Genomic DNA, 22,631 nt, shown 5'->3' with positions numbered 1-22,631 from the left:
ATGATCATTTCCGCAATTTAAATAAACTAACAGAGACGTGTTTGGTATTGGTTTTTATTTCTATTCAAACACATTTCCACGAAAGCCAATTATTCTACACACACGTGAAAAATAACGGGCTTGTTGATAAGGAACAGCCTAAATAAAGCATATAGTTTATATAGTTGCAAGACCTGTTGAGGATACAAATACGCACGAAGTATAGACAAACAAGGTCATTTATTTCTCCTAAATGCTCAAAGATTGAGTTCTGTTGCCGAAAATAAATAGCCACCAACAGTTTATAATAATAATAATAATTGTTATTATTATTATTATTGATCATAATAATAATCTGCAACCCCGTGTGGACTAATGCAGCGTGAACAGAATCTTTGCCCGTCTGACGGCAGAGAGTCTGAATAAAGATGCATGCCAATGAGAGAAAGGGAAAAGGGCGTGCCCTTGGTGCTGTTTCAGGGGTGAGGAAGCAGATTTGAATAACGGGGAGAAATGTATTTCTTCCACGCTGAGCGGTTGATAATGGCGAAGCCCAAAGGGTAACAGCCTAAGGTGACATGTCAATAATGAGAAGATCTGTCTTGCCGTTTGACTTCATCTGTCTGGATGAGAAGCAGCGAAGAGCGGGGAGTCATAGAGGAAGCCAGCGCTGCACGTTCACGAGGAGCTCCTGGCTGAGATCATTCGCACCAGGAGAAACCAGAGGAACTCTGACAAGCAAGCAAGCTCCTTTCCCCACCCCCTTTAAATCACCAGCAACGATGCGCCTGCCTAGCAGCTTTGCAAAGCTTCTGGAGAGGGGTTCTCTTAATTGCATATGACTTTTTTTGGACAATTTCGGATGGCTCGATGAATTTGGTGACCTACCTAAACAAAGAAAGCTGCTGTGCTTGTTGTTACTTCTGAAATACACAATACTTTTTATCGAGTCATGTCTTACCCAGAGCTATGGGCAAGATCGATGACAACGAGAGGATAATCCTCAACGTTGGGGGAACCAGGCACGAGACGTATCGGACCACGCTGAAGACTCTGCCAGGCACGCGACTGGCTCTTCTCGCCTCCGAGGCTGACACGGAGTCCGTGCTGGATCAGCTGCAACAAGTCCCCGGCTTTATCGAGTACAACCCGAAGAACAACGAATACTTTTTCGACCGCCACCCGGGCGTTTTCGCCTATGTCCTCAACTACTACAGGACCGGGAAACTTCACTGTCCGGCAGATGTCTGCGGTCCTCTCTTCGAAGAAGAGTTGTCTTTCTGGGGTATCGATGAGACCGACGTGGAGCCATGCTGCTGGATGACCTACCGGCAGCACCGGGATGCAGAAGAGGCGCTCGATGTGTTTGACATAAACGTGGACAATGGAGAGGGAGATGAGGACGAGATAGGTAAACGACTCGGTATAGAGGACGTGGTGTCATCCGATGGCAGTATCAGCCGCTGGAAAAAGTGGCAGCCAGTGATTTGGAATCTATTTGAAGACCCCTATTCATCCAGAGCCGCACGGGTAAGGCGCACCGTTGTGGATGGAAAGCGCCTCCACATATATGGAGAGCACCTGTTATTTAAGCATTTGAAAGTTCTCCTTTTGTTTATTTTCTTTGATTTATCTCATTACATTAAGAACTGATTGTCTTGGGAAATGCTGTCGGTCAATTTAAATTTCTACCACCGCTTCTGGTGTTTTTATGAAATATAACGCGAAGCTACAGTAGTATCAGATTATTCTGTGCCATTATCCACTAAGGAACATTTACCAAGCGCGCTCTCAAGAGCAAAACACGCGATGCGTGCCTTTGTTTTCTTTGAGGATCAGCCTTTGTGTTGGAGGCAACTATATTAGCAGAAGCTTACATTATTGGCCATGACACCGTTAAAAGCACTGACCTACACTATCAACTATTAAAGTCAAATTTATCCCTGTTTGTATAAAGGAGTTAGGCACCCAGGCAGATGTGACGTCGCAGAAGGACGTCTAACTTGCTAAAATGAAATATCTGAAGCGAACATCAATTCACATTTAGGATGAATCGTTGTCATTCTTTATTTGATTAAATAAAAGCCAAAATATTCAAATTAAATAGATCGTGGTACTCTCATAAGGGAAGCAACGATTAACGGATCGTTCTCATTTCCTAAATTTAATCTGAGGTAATATGTCTATTAATAGTAGTATACAGAAAGTAAAACGGAGGTTGTTATGGAAACCTGTTTTGGAGGAGGCGTGTGACTGAAGGAGATGGGTTTTTTCTTTGAAACGACTCAAGGTGGTATTGGAAAATAAATGCACCGTTGGTAAATATTTATGCAGATCTCCGCGGTCAAGGGATGCCTCCTTCTTAATCTTGTTCACTCTGGAGATTTACTGATAAATAGCACACATGTAAGTCATTACACCTGCACTGCACGTCCTTATTGATTATTAAGAATATGTAGTTATTGGCGACACAGAGAGCAGATTGAGGGGTTTGGAATGGCCTACATACAGGATAATAATTTTGCAGCATTTATCTGTCAGCAATTAGTCATCAATAATCTTGCAAATTGACATTTTAGTCACATAAATGTGTGTGCGTGCATGTGTGTTTGTGTAAACAAGATTATGTGTGTGTGTGTGTGTGTTAGCATGTGTATGTGTAGGCATGTGTGTGTGTGCGTTATTGTGTGTGTGCGCACAAGTGTGTGTGTGTACGTGCGTGCACGCATGTGTATGTGTGTGTGTGTGTGTGTGTGTGTGTGTGTGAGAGCAGCGTGAGGTTGTGACTCTTTTCAGGGCACCCATTCATTCCCTGTGACTGCAAAGCCTGCTCTACCCAGCCTCCCCATTCAACACAAAGTTATTTATACACAGCCCATATAAACCTGCCTCCCCGGGGGGAGAGCAGTAATAACTTGTTTCAGGGGCAGCGTGTGCCTCACCTCTGGAAACCTGGCCCTGCAGCAGGCAGGCCTCGGCCTTCTGAAATGACCGGGCCAAACCCAGCGACATACTGTACATGCCTACTGCACATCTGATACGGAAAGAGGGACCTGGTTTCCTAAGCCCTTTAAGCACATCCAAAACCTTTTAGCACACACAGAACCCAATAACGCAACCAGTGATTGGTCATGGGGTTTGGTTTTGCACCAATCGTTGGCTGCGTTATTAGTTTTGCGTGCGCTAAAAGGATTTGCACGCGCTAAAGGTTAAAGTAAATCAAGCCCTGAATGCCTGTGGCGGACGGCTTGCCCTCTGTGCTTTGCCAACCTTCAAGGACGATAAAGTTTCGGCGTTCAACCTCAGCCAATCGGGCTGAATGAGCGACCCTGATTGATTCCACCCATTCTGGGAGAGGAAGAAACGGAGCCCCATGGCATTGTATCCGAGTGTCGATCTGATCAATAATTAATCGCGTCTCTCGCCATCTAATCCCTGGATTTGGCCAGAAACCTGCGTCTGTAACGAGCTGGGAATTGTAGTTCTGACCTTGCCCAGGTTCACAGGAGAAACACCTTGTTGGCATTTGCACGGTGGATATTTTTGGTACTCAGGCAGACTTCAGGAAGCTTGCTATCCACAAAAGGGTCCTCACAATGTTGCTGCTGTGTGGTTGAACAAACATTCCAGTAACATTGTGAGAACATTCAGTGTCCGCTGGGAGGGAACGCGTGCTCAGGAGGAGTTAAAATGGCCTCCTTCGTGCAGCGACCTGAAATCGTAACTTTGAAACTGCAACTGTGGAAAGAGTGTGTAGCGCGCCGCGCTTCACTGTCTGGCTCGTGAATGGCAATTCAATTTAGGGAGCAGGTTGCTGGGAACTCTGACTATTAAGCCTTCTCGAGTTATATCTGGGCGCCTGGCTGTTCTCCTGTATGCTGGTGATGCCGCCTTCCTCCCCAGATGTCCTTCTCAAACCCAGCACTCGCGAATCCTTCTTGGACAGGGTCTTAAGTTAGAATGGTGTGGAGTTATCCACAAATAAACTAAATTGCTCCTTTTGGCGATTGGGCCCATCAGTCATGTGACACGGTGAGGGGCCTCATGCATAGCCAGTGGACCTGCTCTGTCTCTCCCTGCCTTTCCGCTCTCCCGCGCCTCCCGCTCTCGGCTCTCTGCTCATCACCAGGCCTCAGTGCCGGGGCTCTGTGGTTGGCCTGTGGAGTTCCTCCTCCCTGCCGCAGCCGTGGGTCTCCGATGCCTTCGCCATCACAATCCTAATCCTGACTGACGCCGGCGAATAGAACTCTCGGTGACGCTTTGCTCGAACCCTTCGACCTCCGGCTGACACAACGCTGTGGCATAGCGGCTGCCGCAAGATGGCATAACAGACGACGTCGGTTTATGTCAACTGACATAAAACTGTCATCGCCTTCATTGGTGAACGTTACGGCAGTGACGTCTGTCATAACATTTACTGATGACAGTATGACAGTTTTATGTCGGTCGACTTAAACCGACACCGTCTGTTAATGCGTCTTCTGGCGGCTGTTACGTCCTGTGTGTGACAGCGTCATGCCAGCTTTGTGTCCAAGGGTTCGAGTGAAGTGCTGCCGAACTCTCATACTGTACCACTAACTCCTCTTGGTGAACTGGAGCTCTTATGCATCCACCACTGTCACTGCAAAAGATACTGTCTACCAGTGACTCCACCTGTGTTGTTTTGGGTCCTGCAGATAAATACAGAAGGCATTTGTTTATTTAGCTTGTTCTGGCGTGTGTTACGTGTAGGAAGTTGCTATGCTTTGCCCCTTAAAGGTTAATTTCACATTCGCAGTCAAACCAGCTGAGAGAATGAGCTCATCTGCGTGTTCTTGGTTTGGGGACTGGGGAGGTTCTGTTCTGGAGGCCATTTTGGCTCTGGTTTGCTGAATGGAGTTAGGGTTCTTCCGTAAAGGGTTAAGAGTTGAGTGAAACTCCTCCCGCCTCTGCCCACTGAACAGGCTCTGGGGAATTTGTCGTCTCACCACCAGCGAGTGCTCGGTTTGTCACTGTGTAATGGGAGATGCGTTTCAGTCCTTTGCAGACAGGCAGCTGTTATTTAGACCCAGGCTTAATTATGCACCAGTGGAGTGCTCCACTGAAGCCCGCACTTCCTCGCCTGGCGGAGGGTTCTGTCCCTGTCCTCCCTTTGTAAGTTCAAGTCTAATTACTGTCTTATTTCGGTCGTTCAGCACCGTGGGACTGAGAGACGGTAAATCATTCATTTTTTTTCGGGGTCTGAGTGTCTCTTTTCTGACTCTGGTGGGTTTTGGCAGCACGCTGCACACAGTCTGCTTTCGCCGCTGGAGGGGTTAACCCGGCCGCCGTCTGCGTGTCTCTGCACGTTCAAAGATGCTGCCGCGGCGGGCTGCGCTTGTTGTCATAGCAACATTTCACTCGTGCTTTCCTGTTTTTCATTGAAGGCCGCCTGGTCTATGAAATCATCTGATGTTGGGAACTTATTTAGCCGTGAACTATATAACCCTTGTATAGTACTGCGTACTTGATTTGTAGCGCATTTATATATATAAAACACTTTATGATTCAAATTAAAACTAATGCACCGATCTAAATGACCAGATGCTTTTTAATGAAGCCTGGTGCCAGTTGGAGGAGTTTCAAACAAGGTTTGATTCATTGTGATTTAGTTTTTGTCGGCTGTCGAGGACAGGTCCAGGGTGCTCGTCAGTACCCGTTGCAATGCAGAGCTGATCCAGATTTCAGACTGTCTCAGGCATCAGAATCAGAGATCAGAATGACTGCTGTGGCTGAAGAGGGGACCGTTGGCTGTGCGTCCCTGCCTCTGGTTGTGCGTCACAGCTGTGCTGCGGTGGTTACTCAGAGAGAAAGGGCTTCATTTAGTTTTCAGACATTATCTCAATCGAGCGACCGGCCTGCTGAATCATCTGGAGGTGTTCAGTGGCCAGTGGCTCCCTTTCCATAGTCCGGATCTCTTCCCATCGGGGAGTTTTTTCTCTCCACCATTCGAGGGGTTTTCTCCCCACAGGGAGTTTTTTTTTTACCTCTTGTACTTGCTACTGAGGAGTTCTGGCCTGGTGTTTGCTCTGTTTGCTCTTTTTGCTCTTTTGTCTCCCGCGTTGCTGCTCTGTAAAGCATCTTTGTGGCGGTTCTCTGTAAGAAGCGCTATACAAATTAAATTGAATTGAATTGGAAATTGAGCGCAGGGGCCGTTGGACTGGTCCTGATGGGCCCCAGACCCGGTCCCATTAATGGATCTGCAGTTTGTGGAGGGGTTGCTGCATTATTGATACGCTGTTCGCTCACAGAGATGGAGCACCTTCTGGAGTATGGGGGACTTATTAAACGTGCGATTTTTCAAAATGATTCCCCAGCACGTTCGCTGCATTAAAACCCCATTAATAAAAGCCATTGTAAATTCATTAATCTTTTAAAACTCCCTTCAGATCACGCGGGAGGCTGAACACACTAATCTTTGGACGATAACTGCTGCTGACGTAATTTAGCGCTACAGGTTTCCATATATTGAAGTGAGTGAATATTTTAAGTTTTTATTGGTGCTTTCCCAGTGAATTGTCTCATATTCACACATATTAACACAATGATGGTAGAGGTTCTAGCACCTGTTTCCTAGGTCCATCATTCCTACTGTTGGTTCAATTGGTCTGAAATAAATTATTTGAAACATCATGAAACAAAGATCATTTGGTTCTGATGACGGGGGGGGGGGGGGGGGGGGGGGGGTGGATTTCAACATCTGATGAGCGCAGTCATTTCAACAGCAGACAGGGAATTCATTTTTGAATAAACATTTCCCTCTTTAATTTTTTGCGGTCTTGTTTCAGCAAGTAGGATTGGGATAGAAAAACATGTCTGCCTGTCAATTTCAAGTGGATTAGAGGATGTAAAATAATTGTTTTGTGCCGTGAGAAGATGGATAATCTTGCGTAAAACACCATCTTCCCTCCGCCTCCCCCTCTGCTCACAGTTTTACACGGGTGATGGATCTTTCTCTGCCCTCGTGAATTTCAAATCTTCTTACTGCTTATTACAATGCTATAAACACAGTCAACTGCAAAGTTCAAATTCAGATGACATTATCGGCTTGGCTGAATACTGTCAAAGGTAGTGAATACAGAGAAGTACAGGACACTTCACAAAAGACAAAATAACATAATTCAAATGAAAATTGTATATACAATTTAGGGGTGGAAAGAAGTGATGGCAAAGTGCGTGTTGCACATCACGTGACATTTCAGCAGAGAGATTGGCCTGTAGTTACAACTGGGAGTATTACCTGGGGGTAGAGCGTGCATCAGAGCTGGGGCCTACATAAGGGTGAATGCTCCTGCTAATTCCATTGTGTGTAGTTGTTGGGGGGGGGGCTCTCCCAGTAGTGCTGAACAATGCTGGCCTGTCAGGCTGCACATGTCCCGTGGTCACCCCTGAATGCCAGCCCCGGGTCTCTCCCCTCTCCACCGGCGCAGAAGGCACGCACGCGTCAGCGGCGGCGAACCGGCGCTCCTCTCTGACGGGAAGCCCGTCTCCTGCAGACGAGGCCCCGTCTCCCTCAGGCTGCTCGGCCTCCCCGCAGAGGCAGGCGGGGGGGAGAGCGGTGACTCACCGTGGAGGAGCCGGAGGAGCCAGAGGGCCCTCAGAGCTGGACCACGTCCAGGGCTTTAATGCATTAAGCTCACCGTGTGAAGCGCGCGCCTCGCATACTCCACAGGGGCTGCTCAGGTCTTCCTCGCTGAAGCAGAGCAGGACGGGCTTTTCTCTGCGCTGGATTGATGGTAATGCGAGGCTGCGTGGCAGCCTGAGAAGGGGCACGAGATTGGATTGCTATCGATCGGGTGACTGCGTGGTTTCGGCTGAATGAGCGCACAGGCGCCCCGCGTAACTGCGTTAAGTGAACCGCAGATTGTTTGTTAAACCGTTTAACATGGCAGCTCCTTCGCGTTCAGAGCGTGCTCCTCTCCTGTGGGTTTACAGGTGAGCCAGTGTCAGGGACTGGGGCATTTTCGGGGTTCTTTGTCCCCCAGGACCTACTGCGGTACCTTTAAAGTGGATTTTCTGACGTCCCCCTCGTCCACCATACCTGGGAATGGGGTCAGACTGGTGCAGCTGTATGATGTGGGTTTGTACTGTAGAGACCTGGCTATTATCAGTGGTGGATGCCCCCCCCCCCCACACCATTGTCATACTCTAGTCTCACCCCTTTCCCCTCAGTAAAGGCGAGTCCCTGGGGAAAATGGAGGGGGGCAGGGGGGGGAGTCCAAAAACAGGAGGCTTGTGCACATGAGATAAATGAGGCGTTTTTGCCCGTAGTTTATTTCCTGGAGCCCCAGGCAGGCCAGAGGGCTGGAGCTGGTCTCTCTCCGGCAGAGCCCTGAGCACCGAGCCCTGCTGGTCCAGCTGTGTGGCACACTGCACTGCTTTTACTCCTGCCACTGTGTGCTAGACCCAGTGTGCCTGCCCCCCCCCCTCCCCCCCCCCCCCCACCTCTCCCCCTCCCCCCGCCCCCTCCGTTAGACTCCGCTCGTAGAGCACGTGTCCCCGAGCCAGAGGAAGCCTCTTCCTCCTCCGCGTTCCTCCTCCTGACAGCTGCCTCCGCCAGCCGAGCCGCGATGCTTTCCACTCACTGATGCTTTCAGGCAGCGCAGATGCACAGGCTGTCCTGGATGGGAGAGGTCACGGATCCCCCCCCCACCACCCCACACCCCCCCACCTCACATATAAACTTCATCTTCTTTTATGTCTGATATGTATGTGTGTGTGTGTGTGCTCGCAGCAGTTCTTGCGTGGTGTGTCCATGCTGATGAAACAAGAATGGAGAGTGGGGGGGGGGAGGGGGGGGGGTCAGACCATTTATAACTGGCAGTCCAGTCCTGTCTGTTGACTGAGCGATGATAAGATCAGATTTGATTCGCTAAGATGTTTGTTTTGAGATAGAAGAAAGGACAGTAGTCCTAGAGAATTCCCTTGGCGCATCCACACACGCAAGTACACACATGTACGCACGTGCGTACACACACACACACACACACACACACACCTGCAGTTTGAAGGAGGGAAGGAATGGTTGATTATGGCCTCAACCATGTGCCGTGCAAGACCGACACTGTTGTTTATTGACAGTTTTGAAAGAAGAATAAAAAGGCTCATTCTGGGAGTAACTGTGTGGCAGCCAACCATTTTATACACTGGTACAGTACCACAGACCAAGAAGCTGAAGTCTAATTACAATAGTATTTCTGATGAGATTTTTTTTCTTTGGACATTTTCACTTTTACCTTTTAACCTTATGTGATTCAGTAGTGAACACCGGTAGCATTTCATACTGTAGCTTGGCATAATGTTTCTGTGATACGTTCAATACTCTGCTCTGATTTTTATTTTTGGCTGAAAATTCATCTTCATGTTTCCAAGAATCCTAGAGCCTGGAGCTATGCTGTTCTGTTCTGCAGGGCCTTGTACAGCACAGGGTTTTTATGCAAACGAAGGGATAAGTTAATATTTCATATGTTAATTGGCCAACAAGATTTTTTTTTCCTTTGTGAAATGTGTGAGTCACATCCGAACTGAATCTGAATATTTTTAAACTCAGTCTGATGCGGTGGCATTCTCGCAAACAAAAATCTTTCCCCCTACTGTGCTGTTTAACGTTGTTTTGTATGCATAATAAATAAGAATTTACTAGAATATTCCACATAGTACACACGGATACAGCACATGAGTTAACATGCAAAAAGAACCATACATGCAGACTGGAGGAGCCATTTTGGGTGGCGGGAGGGGGGGGGGGGAGGTATTCTGCTTTTGTGGAGTTCTGTGGTGACGCCGTGCCTTGAGAGCCGGCATGTCCGCGCTCTTTGTTCACACGAGCCGAACGATGGCGGAGGCAGAGCAGAATCAGGGAGGCTTCGTCGCGCTAGCAGAGCCTTTTCCCCTCCGCTGCCGGGTGACGGCGGCCCCTTTGGGCCTGCGCGGCGGCGAAGCCTAATCTCGAAACGTTTATCGTGTTTCGGCAGAAACCAGCGTTCTCCAGCGCGCGAAGACAAGACAGATGCGACGGCTTTTGACGGTGAATAATTACGGGAGGAGGGCCGCGGCTGCACGCTAGCGGGCTCTGATCTGCTGCAGAAACGTGCGCGTGATGAAGTGTGGAAGAGTTAGGCAGCATGCTAACAGGCTCTGATCTGCTGCAGAAACGTGCGCATGACGAAGTGTGGAAGAGTCAGGCAGCTGGGCTTTCACTTCCTAGATGTGTTGTTATTTTGTGCTTGTTGCTTGCTTTTGGGGATGTGAGTCCCTGCAGACAAGAAGGGTAATGAGGTTTTTTGTAACGATGTCTAAAAGGAAAAAACTCACAGGAAACATAACAGCAATGTGGTCTTCTTTTATAGGCCAGTTTGTCTGTATCACCCTTAACAAACACCTGATTTACAAACAAGCTGTAATTAATGGAAGTGCGTCTCCATGCGATGGAAGAACTGCCGTTGGTGAAGACTGAATGGAGGCGTGAGTCACCGGTAATCAAAGTAGCAATCAGATTTCCCGCTGGCTGATCAGCGGAGTCTTGGCATGTCCAACGAGCGTAATTACTCCTGTTTGAAATACTGCCACCCGGTAACGATTTTAAATATGAATATATCAGAGCGTACGGCTGAAATGCTCAAACACTGCATAGTGCCCCATGTAACTGTGTGTGTGTGTGTGTGTCTGTTTACATGTTCAAATATACAACATACTCTGCATGTATTAATCCACAGGCCTTGGCAGCAGCTGCCAACCGTAGCAGGAGGACAGATCTTCTGAGATCCTTTGGCAACTGTCACTGAAGAGGGGAGTCCCACAGCGATATAGGGACAGTATTATAGACCCCCCACCCCTGGCCTCTCCCCTCCCATTGACCCTGAGTGACTGCATAACTCCCCCTCTGTCCCTCTTATGACTCACCAGTGGGTCCTCGACTCACTGTTTTTTGGAAATCGCCGTCCTCCATAATTTGTCCACTGTTTATCTGTGCATCATCCGCGTGGAGGAGTCAGATGAGGGAGGGCACCACTGCTGTCTCCTGAGCGGGGTGGGGGGTGTCGCAGGGTGGGCGGCGGGGGGGTGTGCAGAGTGGGGGGGGGGTTCAGAGTGGCCGGGGGGGGGGGGTGCAGAGTGGGCGGGGGGTTCTGTTCTGCGATTTCCTCCAATGGCGTCGCTCCTTTCCGGCGCCACGGATGACCTTGAACAGCTTCCACCGGGGACGGGTTTGTAAATTGTTAACGCGCGCGATGGTAATTCACGCCCACGCAGCCCGGCCGTGTTCCTCCGGCCCGGCGCTAAAACGAGACGGGGGGCGGGGGGGGGGCGAAGGCACCAGGAGCCGCAGGAGCCCGAGACGCGTGGCGGGTAAACTCCGGGGTGCGAATTCAATTCCGCCAGACGAGGTGGAATAAAACTCCCTTTCAGCCCAGCGAAACGAAACCCAACCTCGCTGCTCTTCTGTTTTCTCCCTCGGTTTTTTATCTGGGGAAATGTTTTTTTGAGAGGTGCATCCACGGACGCAATCTTTTTCTTTGAAAAGTAAAATGGGAAAATCAATAATAATAATAATAATAATAATAATAATAATAATAATAAAAAATAAAACACAACCGCGGGTGAGAACCGAAACGGAAGCGAGTGTGTGTATTTGTGGATTCGGGGTCTCAGATCAGTAGACCGGCGCAGCATTGGCCCCTCAGGGCCCAGAGACTGGTAGGCGGACGAGGCTGAACCACAGCTGCACTTTTCGTGGAGGCTGTCTGGTTCTGTGCACTGTATCAATCATCAGAATGAGTCCAGACTCAATGCGAAGGCTGGGAGCCGGAGAAGCCCCCCCACCCACCCCCCAGTCTCATGGCTGTAAATAGACCGGGGAATACCTCCACAGGCCTGTGATATTTTCACCATCAATACGCGGGCCTGCTGCATAACATTGCGCCTACATGTAGGGCACTTAGCAGAAGCTTTTATCATGAGTCACTTTAAGGAAACGTACACGATCTGTTTATGCAGCTAGATGTTCACTGAAGCCCTGTTTGGGTTAAGTACCTTACTCAGGGGCGTGCTGGCTGTGCCCCCACTCGGGAATCATACCTGCAACCTTTGAGTTAAAAGCACTGTTCCCTATCTATTATACTACACTGCTGGCTCTTGACTATTAATCAGTAATGGAACAGTATGCTTTTCTGGTGTGGTTGTTTTGGATTGGTTTGATAGCAGATGTGTTATGGTCTTGTTCCACAGGCTCAGTTTTGCCATGAAGGTTGTTTTGAAATTTAAAAGCAGAACGCCAGCTCTGCTGTGTGAGAAATTTACCCAGCATTCAAAAGGGTTTATCTTAACACGAGTGCTCCTGGCTTTTAACGCTCACTGGATCATTACATTCCACAAGTCGCAGATGCATTCTAAAGTAAACACGGAAGGTGTGTGTGTGTGTGTGTGTGTGTGTGTATTGGGAGGAGGAGGAGGGGGGGATTAAAAACAATTTGGAGGCCTTGGCTACCAGGGCATGGTGATCTGAAATGAAATTTGCATGCAGAAATGGAGCTTTCCAAACAGCAGGGCTTCAGAGGGCGTGGCTTGTCTGAAAAAGCAGACTGTGTCCTCCTGTCTGAATGAATAAACACGTCTGACCTGAGGAGACTTTGCATTCCCGCTGAGTCTCAATCAGGGCTTTTATTAAAATTATATGACCATAGTTAAGGGAAGGGGAGAAGGAGGAACCATTTTGGGGCGAGGGGAAGCTTTTGGGGGAACCATTTTGGAGTGAGGGGTAGCTTTTGGGGGAACCATTTTGGAGTGAGGGGTAGCTTTTGGGGGAACCATTTTGAGGTGAAGGGAAGCTTTGGGGGGGCTTTTTCTTAGCAAATGTTCTTAGCAAATTAAGTTTGCCGTTCACTGAACCCACCTAGCCAGGATTGTGAAAGAAGAAAAAGAAAAAGAGAAAAGGCAGCTGTCACAAAGAATTAGGAGTTTAATTGAAGGACTGATGGAGACTGCCAGAGTCAGGCCCTGTCAGGAGTTTGACAGCGCCAGCAGCGCAGGCACTGCACATGAGAGGGAGGAAAACACATCTTCTACCCAATGGCAGACGAACTCGGACCTCTGCGGCTATTAGAAAATGCTTCAGACGTGATTATAATCCCACGAGGTCACGCTGAAAGCAGGACCCGGGAAAGTGCTTTTGCAGGGAAATTTCCTGTGATTCGTTTTAACAGGGATCGCTCTGCAGTGGCTGAAGTAGCTCTCAGAAACCTGGGTGATGGCATCGCTTTTCTTTTTGCTTTTTAACTCGGGTAAAGCCTCACTGATGCTCTGTCATCGGTTTTCGTAAAGCGTTGATTTATGCTGTTAAACCCGCACACACACACACACACACGCACACACACACATATGCGCTCACACAACCTCCGCAGACAATTGTATTAGTCTGTGGTAACTGATACTCTGAATAGCTGTTCCATTAGAAGTCACTTGAACTCAGAGGTTGAGTATACCTGTTGTTAGAGACACTCTATTGTGGTAATCTACAGAAGCACATAAGTGGCCCTAGAAACAATGTGGAGGATTTTTTTAACATCTCTGCCTGTGAGGTACCTGCTCCTTCATGCAATGAATGCTCATTACAGCTGCAGTCAAGTGTCACCCCTCCTGTAGGATTTAGGATGATGCTCCATGCCTGTGTTTTGGATTATTGATTATGTGATTTGTTGATGATGATGATGATGATGATGATGATGATGATGATGATGATGATGATGATGATGATGATGATTTTAATACAGGCTGAGTAAACTCTCGGTGTGCTGCGGCCCTGTCATGTCTGCTCTTGATGTTCCTGGAGGGGGCGCTTCTGCTCAATTATACATGCTGACCTAACTCACGGGGGGGCCACGTGGCCACAGAGCGGGCGGGGGCGGCAGGGTGGGGGGGGGGGGGTGCGGGGGTGTGGCGGGGGTGGCGGGGGGGGGCAGGTATAGATGTGAGCACTCTCTCTTTGATCTGTCTTTACATCCTCCTACCTCATTGTATTAAATGAATTATAAATGTAGCTAACCTGATCAGGTCAGCACTATGCACACACTCACCCAGAGCTGCTCTTAGCTTGGGTTTTGGAGGATAAAAAAGGCTTTTGACATTTAGGGGGGAAATAGTTTATTGATGCCCCCCCCCCCCCCCCCCCCACAGAGAAGTTAGTCATATGGGTGGAAGGAATCTGCTTTGTCCTGAAGAACACAGGGATGAGATGAGATTGTCTGAATAATGCTTTAAAAACCCCTGGACAGGAGAGAAGGTTGACCTCTGTCTCTCTCTGGTGTGCGCTACAGTGCTAATTTCGCACGGCTGGCCTGTCACGTAGATGATGAGTTGCAGTTTTTCCAGAGTGATGAGCTGTCTCGGCGTTGTTTAAAAGCACACAGAAGACCTACCTGATAAGGCTGGGGACTGATCTGCGTGGTGACTGTGCAGAGTTATTATTAAACAGTCATTTGGCGTGTAAAACATTTTTTATTTCTGGGGAAGGTCCCTGCCTCACCCTCTTCTTAAAATGAGTTTGGGCTGCTGTGTCTCTCCAAGCAAAACAGGAAAGAAAAAGCCTCAGTTATTTTGCCATCTCGTTGCCAAGGTGACCCACTTGCTTCCCTAGAAGGAAGTTTTGTCTTATAAGGTATCAGCTGTTTGCCTTAGATATAAAAAAAAAAAAACATTTTTTAATAGTGGATAATGTGAAGTATGTGACCCCATGGCCAATATGAGACCGGCCCATACAGAGGGGGGTCTATTCCACAGACCCCCAGTCCACAGTTTATGGTTCTTGGAAGTGGTTTTTTTGGACAGCAGAAGCATTCCTCTGGGACCAGGGCCCCAGTGGCAGGGATATGAGGCTCCAGGGCCGCTGAGCCTCTGGAGGGACTCTCAGCTCTGGCTGCGTGTTACAGCAGCCCTGCTATAACAGAGCCTGCTAAAAGACCCCGCGTTCAGCAGCTGCTCCTTTGACCTTTCAAAGCAGAGGTGGCAACCGAGAAACTATACAACCGTACGTGCTGAGAGTAACGCCAGCAGCAATAAGAATGATAACACTAATAATAGTGTAGTCACAGTCACTCCCCGTACGGAAACAGCAAGGCACACTCATAGGTCATCCTGCTGCAGTGCTGTGGGGCAGTATTTTGTATGGCTTGCAGTTGTTGTCTGAAGCGTATTGTGAAAATTGCTGTGAAATGCGCTATATAAATGAAATTTGATTGATTGATTGATTGATTGATTGTCTTCTCAAAATCAGTTCCTAGGCCTTGTGCATTGCCCTTTCTGTTGTATTGTGAAACGCAAAATGCCAGTCTTGCGGTGGTTTGGTGTTCCCATTGGCGGGCTGCTTCCTCCGCAGTGGTACCTGTTCTGCCGGCCAGGCCCGATCGATCTGTGAGTGAGTGGGAGGAGCTTCAGCCCGCTCCGTACCTGGCGCAGGTGTCTGTTGAGCGCTGTGAGAGAGCCTGAGCGCACACAAGCCGGTGTGATGCCTTAGATGAGCACAGTGCTGACTGGTCCAGATTGCTTGGCCTCTACCTGTCTCTGCGCTGCCCTGTCTCCAGGCTGGCCGGGGCTGCATCGCCTCTCTGTGAGCTTCCTCTGCCTCTCTGTGAGCTTCCTCTGCCTCTCTGTGAGCTTCCTCTGCCTCTCTGTGAGCTTCCTCTGCCTCAGGATGCTAAGCCCGACAGCCACAGCTTGGCTTTAAAACAGAGCAAAATGGACACCAGCTTCAGTCTGGCAGGCTGGGATCTAGAATAAGCACAGAGGAGAGACAGAGCTTAAAATGTGTGTATGACAGAATCACAAACAACACCTCGAACCAGGGAGAGTTGTTTAGATGTGAAAGCACTCGTCCAAGGGTGTTATTTTCAAACGGTGGTTTCATTTTATTTAAATAGATTATGTAGATGTAAATAATGACGGGAATCTAGGATCTGTTTCTGCATAAAACACAGTACGTTACTATAGAGCTGTATGTAGATAAAAGGACTATTTTTAAAAGGCGATTCTAAGAGACAAAATTGCTTACTTTTTTATAAACAGTATAGTTCACATACAGTCCCAAAGAGTAGTGCTCATTAGACAAGCAGGCTCATCACATTTGCTTCCTGTCATTCCTGATGTACTGAATAAAGATACAGACAGCTTCACATTCGGTTCATCCCTAGCGTCATCTGAATGTTACGGGGGTCGTAAATCGACCTTTGACCTTGTCAGTTTGGCGAGGTTCTTGGAAAGGTCCTCGCGCGGCTTCGCCAGTTTCCTGCATGCCCTGTTGCGCCGCGCGGTGGCTTCCTGGAAGAAGGGCTCGCGCCCGGAGGAAGGAGACGGTATTAAATGTCCTGACTTCCTGAACGTCCCAGGGAGCGCGGCGCTTCCGCGTTAACGAGCAGAAATGGGATTACCTCCGCGCCCGAGAGACCGCTGGCCTGGGGAGACGGACCGCCGCCGTGGTCGCCATGGTCACCATTCCGACCGGCCCGGCCTCATGACTCATAATGCAGTGAGCCGACAGCGCTGAGGTGGGGGGCGGGGGGGGGGGGGGGGGCAGGCTGGAAGGCAGGCTCGCATTCAGAAAAACCCCAGACCGACCGAAGGATCTTGGACATGGTCCATGTTTTTTTGGACATCCGGAGGAATGTCAGTGACTCAGCTTTTGAGATGCCTCTCCTCAGGATGTGAAACATGAGGACTGCGTGCGCCTGCCCTGAACACCTGAGACTTCCTCTTGGCCCAGCCGAGGACCTCGGGTCTTTGACGGCATCCCAGTGATGGCACTTTTGCTTCAGTAATGGCATGACCAGGGTTTCCACATATACCAGTAATACGTCAGCTTCTTCCTCATCCTATTTGCAGAGCATCATTATGGCTCTGTGTATATATATATATATATATATATATATATATATATATATATATAGTGTATATATAGAGCATTTCCTGTTATCATTCTATTGTGTTTTCTAATGCAAGACTTCCTGTCAGCAACCGGTTCTTATAGTATTTAGTAATTGACTGCCTGAGTAAAATTCAGTCAGATGTACTGGTGACATAACCCCTCTCACTGATTATACACAGCTGCCTTTAGGAAAGCCTGATATTATTTGTGCTTGTTTTGCGGCGTTAGTTTGATACCTACGCAGATTCACGGCTGAGCACGGGCGAGGTAATTGGCAAAATGATTGCGTAATTACAGGGTGTGAATAATTGCACATAATAACGACAGGTGTTGCCAGACTGGTTGCTAGCATGTGCAGTGCCAGCGTGGTGTGCCTGTGTAAAAACAGGCTCCCCGAATGCCCCCGTAGCCCCGGCAGGTTGGGGACTGGGCCGGGGCGAATCGGTGCTGTTGATTTCCGTGATCTCACAGAGGTAATGTGACGCGCGTGTTGACCGTGGCTGTGGTGTGACAGGAGTCCGGCGCTACGGTTTATGTCTGCCTGGTTGGGCGGCCCATGGCAGGGCCGGCTGGTTTCGGCATTGGCTCACCCCTAGACTCACTCTGTCCCAGTTTTACCACTGTCATGCGGTTCGGTTCTTTCCCTCCCTCTTTAATCTCTCTCTGTCTCTCTATCTCACTCCCTCCCTCTCTTCCTCTTTTTCATCTTTCCCTCCTTCTTTTATCTCTCTCTATCTCTCTCTCTCACTCCCTCCCTCTCTTCCTCTTTTTCATCTTTCCCTCCATCTTTCTCTCTCTCTCTCCCCCTCTTTCTCTCTCTCTCCCTCTTTTCCCTTTCCCTGGTTCTCGTCTGTCTCTCTGACCTTGGGAGAATGTGACCTTGTGCTGGGTGGGACAGGCAGAGGAACGGGAGCGGTGTGTTTAGGGATCTGGCAGCGCTGGAGCGTTTTGGGTGATTTATTTCCCACGTTTATTTGGGGAAACCGTTCGGGGGCGCGCCGGGGGATCTGGAGAGAGATGGCCGCGCGCCTTGATTACGGAGGGAGGGATTTAGCAGCAGGGACAAGGGCACAGTCAGGCCGGGGTACTTTTTTACTTTCTTCTTTTTTTAACTTAAAAGACGTCCCACAGGGGACAGCGGCGAGCGCCTCTTCCTGACTAATGCGGCGGTGTTTGGGAGACGGGACACGGCCTCTGAGAGACTGCGGGGCTCTGTGGAGGCTCTGCCTGGGTGGGGACACTCATGCGTCCCATCGCACCAGCGGATTAAATGAACTGTTACAAAGCTGCCGGCTAAGTTTCTCTCCGAGTTTTGGTCCACTGCTCTGTGTCTGTTAGAGCCTGCGGCCTGGCTCTTTCTACACACGCACACTGACAGACTAACGCACGCAGTACTGTGTGAGCGCATACACACGCACACTGACAGACTAACGCACGCGGTACTGTGTGAGCGCATACACACGCACACTGACAGACTAACGCACGCGGTACTGTGTGAGCGCATACACACGCACACTGACAGACTAACACACGCGGTACTGTGTGAGCGCATACACACGCACACTGACAGACTAACGCACGCGGTACTGTGTGAGCGCATACACACGCACACTGACAGACTAACGCACGCGGTACTGTGTGAGCGCATACACACGCACACTGACAGACTAACGCACGCGGTACTGTGTGAGCGCATACACACGCGCACTGACAGACTAACGCACGCGGTACTGTGTGAGCGCATACACACGCACACTGACAGACTAACGCACGCGGTACTGTGTGAGCGCATACACACGCACACTGACAGACTAACGCACGCAGTACTGTGTGAGCGCATACACACGCACACTGACAGGCTAACACACGCGGTACTGTGTGAGCTCATACACACGCACACTGACAGACTAACGCACGCGGTACTGTGTGAGCGCATACACACGCACACTGACAGACTAACGCACGCGGTACTGTGTGAGCGCATACACACGCACACTGACAGACTAACGCACGCGGTACTGTGTGAGCGCATACACACGCACACTGACAGACTAACGCACGCGGTACTGTGTGAGCGCATACACACGCACACTGACAGACTAACGCACGCGGTACTGTGTGAGCGCATACACACGCACACTGACAGACTAACGCACGCGGTACTGTGTGAGCGCATACACACGCACACTGACAGACTAACGCACGCGGTACTGTGTGAGCGCATACACACGCACACTGACAGACTAACGCACGCGGTACTGTGTGAGCGCATACACACGCACACTGACAGACTAACGCACGCGGTACTGTGTGAGCGCATACACACGCACACTGACAGACTAACGCACGCGGTACTGTGTGAGCGCATACACACGCACACTGACAGACTAACGCACGCGGTACTGTGTGAGCGCATACACACGCACACCGACAGACTAACGCACGCGGTACTGTGTGAGCTCATACACACGCACACTGACAGACTAACGCACGCGGTACTGTGTGAGCGCATACACACGCACACTGACAGACTAACGCACGCGGTACTGTGTGAGCGCATACACACGCACACTGACAGACTAACACACGCGGTACTGTGTGAGCGCATACACACGCACACTGACAGACTAACGCACGCAGTACTGTGTGAGCGCATACACACGCACACTGACAGGCTAACACACGCGGTACTGTGTGAGCGCATACACACGCACACTGACAGACTAACGCACGTGGTACTGTGTGAGCGCATACACACGCACACTGACAGACTAACGCACGCGGTACTGTGTGAGCGCATACACACGCACACTGACAGACTAACGCACGCGGTACTGTGTGAGCGCATACACACGCACACTGACAGACTAACACACGCGGTACTGTGTGAGCGCATACACACGCACACTGACAGACTAACGCACGCGGTACTGTGTGAGCGCATACACACGCACACTGACAGACTAACGCACGCGGTACTGTGTGAGCGCATACACACGCACACTGACAGACTAACGCACGCGGTACTGTGTGAGCGCATACACACGCACACTGACAGACTAACGCACGTGGTACTGTGTGAGCGCATACACACGCACACTGACAGACTAACGCACGCGGTACTGTGTGAGCGCATACACACGCACACTGACAGACTAACGCACGTGGTACTTTGTGAGCGCATACACACGCACACCGACAGACTAAGGCACGCGGTACTGTGTGAGCGCACACACACGCACACTGACAGGCTATCACACGCGGTACTGTGTGCCACTCTAATGACAAAGCCTCTCTGGCACGCACGATGCGTGTCCTACCCTGCTTTATCACATGTGCTACGTTACACACATGTTTCATCTGCGCGTACGCGCTTCCTAATGGCTGCCTGTCTGTGATCGCCCGTCAGACCTGTCCATGCGATGAAAAGGAGCGATTGTGCAGCAGGCTTAATTTACAGTTGGTCGGCGACGATGTTCTATATTTAATAACCCCGTGTACGTTTATACCTACACGGATGTAATCTAATCATGCAATAAGACATATACATGCACACGGTTGCCTGCTGAGGAGTGGAATGCATTGCGGCGTTAGCGGGCTGCTTAATTCTGCGGCTGATAAGCTGGAATTGGGTTAATTGCATTCCGGGCCCCCCTCTGCCGTAGGTTTAGCCTGGGAACCGTGATATAGTGTGGGGGGGGGGAGATGAATGACTACAGACCCGCCGGTCCCAATAAGTCAACCCCCGCGATCCGTCATCAGACCCTGGCTTTTAATACCGTAATAAAAATGGAAATGCTCTTATCATCCATATTCATTTCTGGCAAATTGCTTCCGATTCACGCGCGAGAAAAAAAAAGAAAAAAAAAGCACGCGCTGAATGATTCAGGTCGTTTCCGTCGCCGTCGGAGGGCGTGCGGCGGTAGAGAACATGAACATGAAAACGGAGCGCGTTGAGAAACGGCTCAAAGCGGCCCGGTGCCGGAGCTCAGATCAGCTGCACAGCTTTCTGATGCGGGTTAGGGTTAGGAGTGTGAACGCCCGGGGAAAATCACCCGGCCCGCTGGAGCCGTGCGAAACGTGCGAGATGGATGTTCCCCTGCTCCCGATTCCGATTCGGCCTGGGTAATGAGATCGGGCTGAAATGAGCAGCATGCGCCTTAATTCAGGCTGAAATTGGGGGGGGGGGGGGGCAGCGCGTGTCATTTCAGACTGAAACGAACCGGAATGAGTCTGGCGTTTCTGGGACAGGGCACGGCGGGAACCTTCGCCCACAGGCGGTTTTTTCCCCCCTCCATCGCAGAGACACAGCCTTTTTAAAAAAGGGGTTCATGTTGTACAGGGAAGAACTCTGTTTTCAAAAGGACGTTTTCAATCATTTACACTGCGCGCTGGGGCGGGTGACAGTGTTTGGGCTGTCTGTGAAGTGCCGGTGTCTGGGGCCCTGCTTCTGCGCTGGAGTTATAGACTCTGGGACGACGCGGACGGTTTCGATACTGGGAGGATGTGACCGTCTCTCACTGTCACTGGCCTCAGTATCTACGCCTCGGATAAACCATCTGCTGCTTCTGCTTTTTCATGCTTTCAGATATATGAGTCAGCTGAGGAGCGCTGTGACATGCATCAGCAGAAATAAAGTGCGCTTCTGCTGTTTATATTTAGACGGCGCGCGGCTCGCCGGCCGCTTTGACTGCGCTGCATAAACATGTCTGCCAGAGACCTTTGAGATTCCGAGATTGAGAGACTGGAAGACTTCAGAGAAATGAAGAGTGTGCAGTCCAGACCATTTATCACCGCTGAGTCTCTCGTGCTTAGCAAGCAAACAATGTTATTGCTCTGTTGAGCACTTAGTTATCAAGCCATGTGTTTTTTTTCTTACATAATTTTTGTCATAGACATGTTTGTATTAGTGGGAATAGTGCACGATTCAAAGCATATATCAGATTATTACATTTAATTCTGAATATGAATGTGAATATGGATATGCTCACAGTTGGATTATGGATGCTCACAGTTGGATTATGAATGCTCACAGCATGATAACGAAGCATAATAAGGAATGATACAGTATGGTAATGAATGGTAACGGTTTGATTATGAATGTTCACTGCACATATTAAAATATGTGTTAAAAAATAATTCTCCAAAATGGAGGCTTATTTCCTAACTGAGGAAAGACAATGGAGGAGAGAGCGGTCAGAAAGTTTCTCTGCTGTTTACCTGCTGAGGGACGTCTCCCATGGCAACATCTTTCATACTTGCTCTACCTGTTAGTTTCCATTTCCTGTATCACAGAAAGGATCACATAGCTCCTAGTAACTCTTTACGCACGCAGCAGCCACAAAGCCAGTGAAAAGTGGCCGTGTTTTGAATCTGTGTTAGCGTGCCTATCTATCAATCTGGAGCACCTCGGGCGAGTCGCGTCCAACAGGGGACTCGCAAACAATATCTCAAGGAGGTCACATGACCGCCCCGCATCGGCAGAGCAATCAAACTCTGTTTGTGTTTGCATCTCTGGTGTATTGTAGGCACGTTCGCACAGGCGGAATACCAATTGGGGGGTGGGGGGGGGGGGGGGGGTGAGGGAGAAGAACTGAGAGAAGTGGTAACTGTGGCAACAAGGTTGTTAGGATGTAGGGATGGATTTTCCGTCGTGCAAGTGATATATCTGGGAATTCCATTCCATTACATTACATTTATTTAGCGGACGCTAGCGTGGAGCGTG

At 49.6% G+C, this 22,631-nt stretch overlaps 1 protein-coding gene across 3 annotated transcripts in view; it reads left to right on the top strand.

Moving 5' to 3' along the window:
• Positions 1–365: 365 nt before the first annotated feature.
• Positions 366–22,631, top strand: part of LOC118219166 (potassium voltage-gated channel subfamily C member 2-like) — a 42,416-nt gene continuing 20,150 nt past the window's right edge. Inside the window, exon 1 of one of the 3 annotated variants that reach the window (XM_035402131.1) lies at positions 366–1,509. In XM_035402131.1, the coding sequence (XP_035258022.1) occupies positions 949–1,509 (561 nt within the window). In that variant the 5' untranslated portion in view covers positions 366–948. The remainder of the gene's footprint in view (positions 1,510–22,631) is intronic. The other 2 variants (XM_035402133.1, XM_035402132.1) reach the window with 2 other exon arrangements.

Source organism: Anguilla anguilla, chromosome 19 (assembly GCF_013347855.1).
Source record: "Anguilla anguilla isolate fAngAng1 chromosome 19, fAngAng1.pri, whole genome shotgun sequence".
Taxonomy (NCBI): Eukaryota; Metazoa; Chordata; class Actinopteri; order Anguilliformes; family Anguillidae; genus Anguilla; species Anguilla anguilla.
The sequence above is the reverse complement of the archived record's forward strand: the minus strand, read 5'-3'. Positions and strand labels throughout refer to the sequence as shown.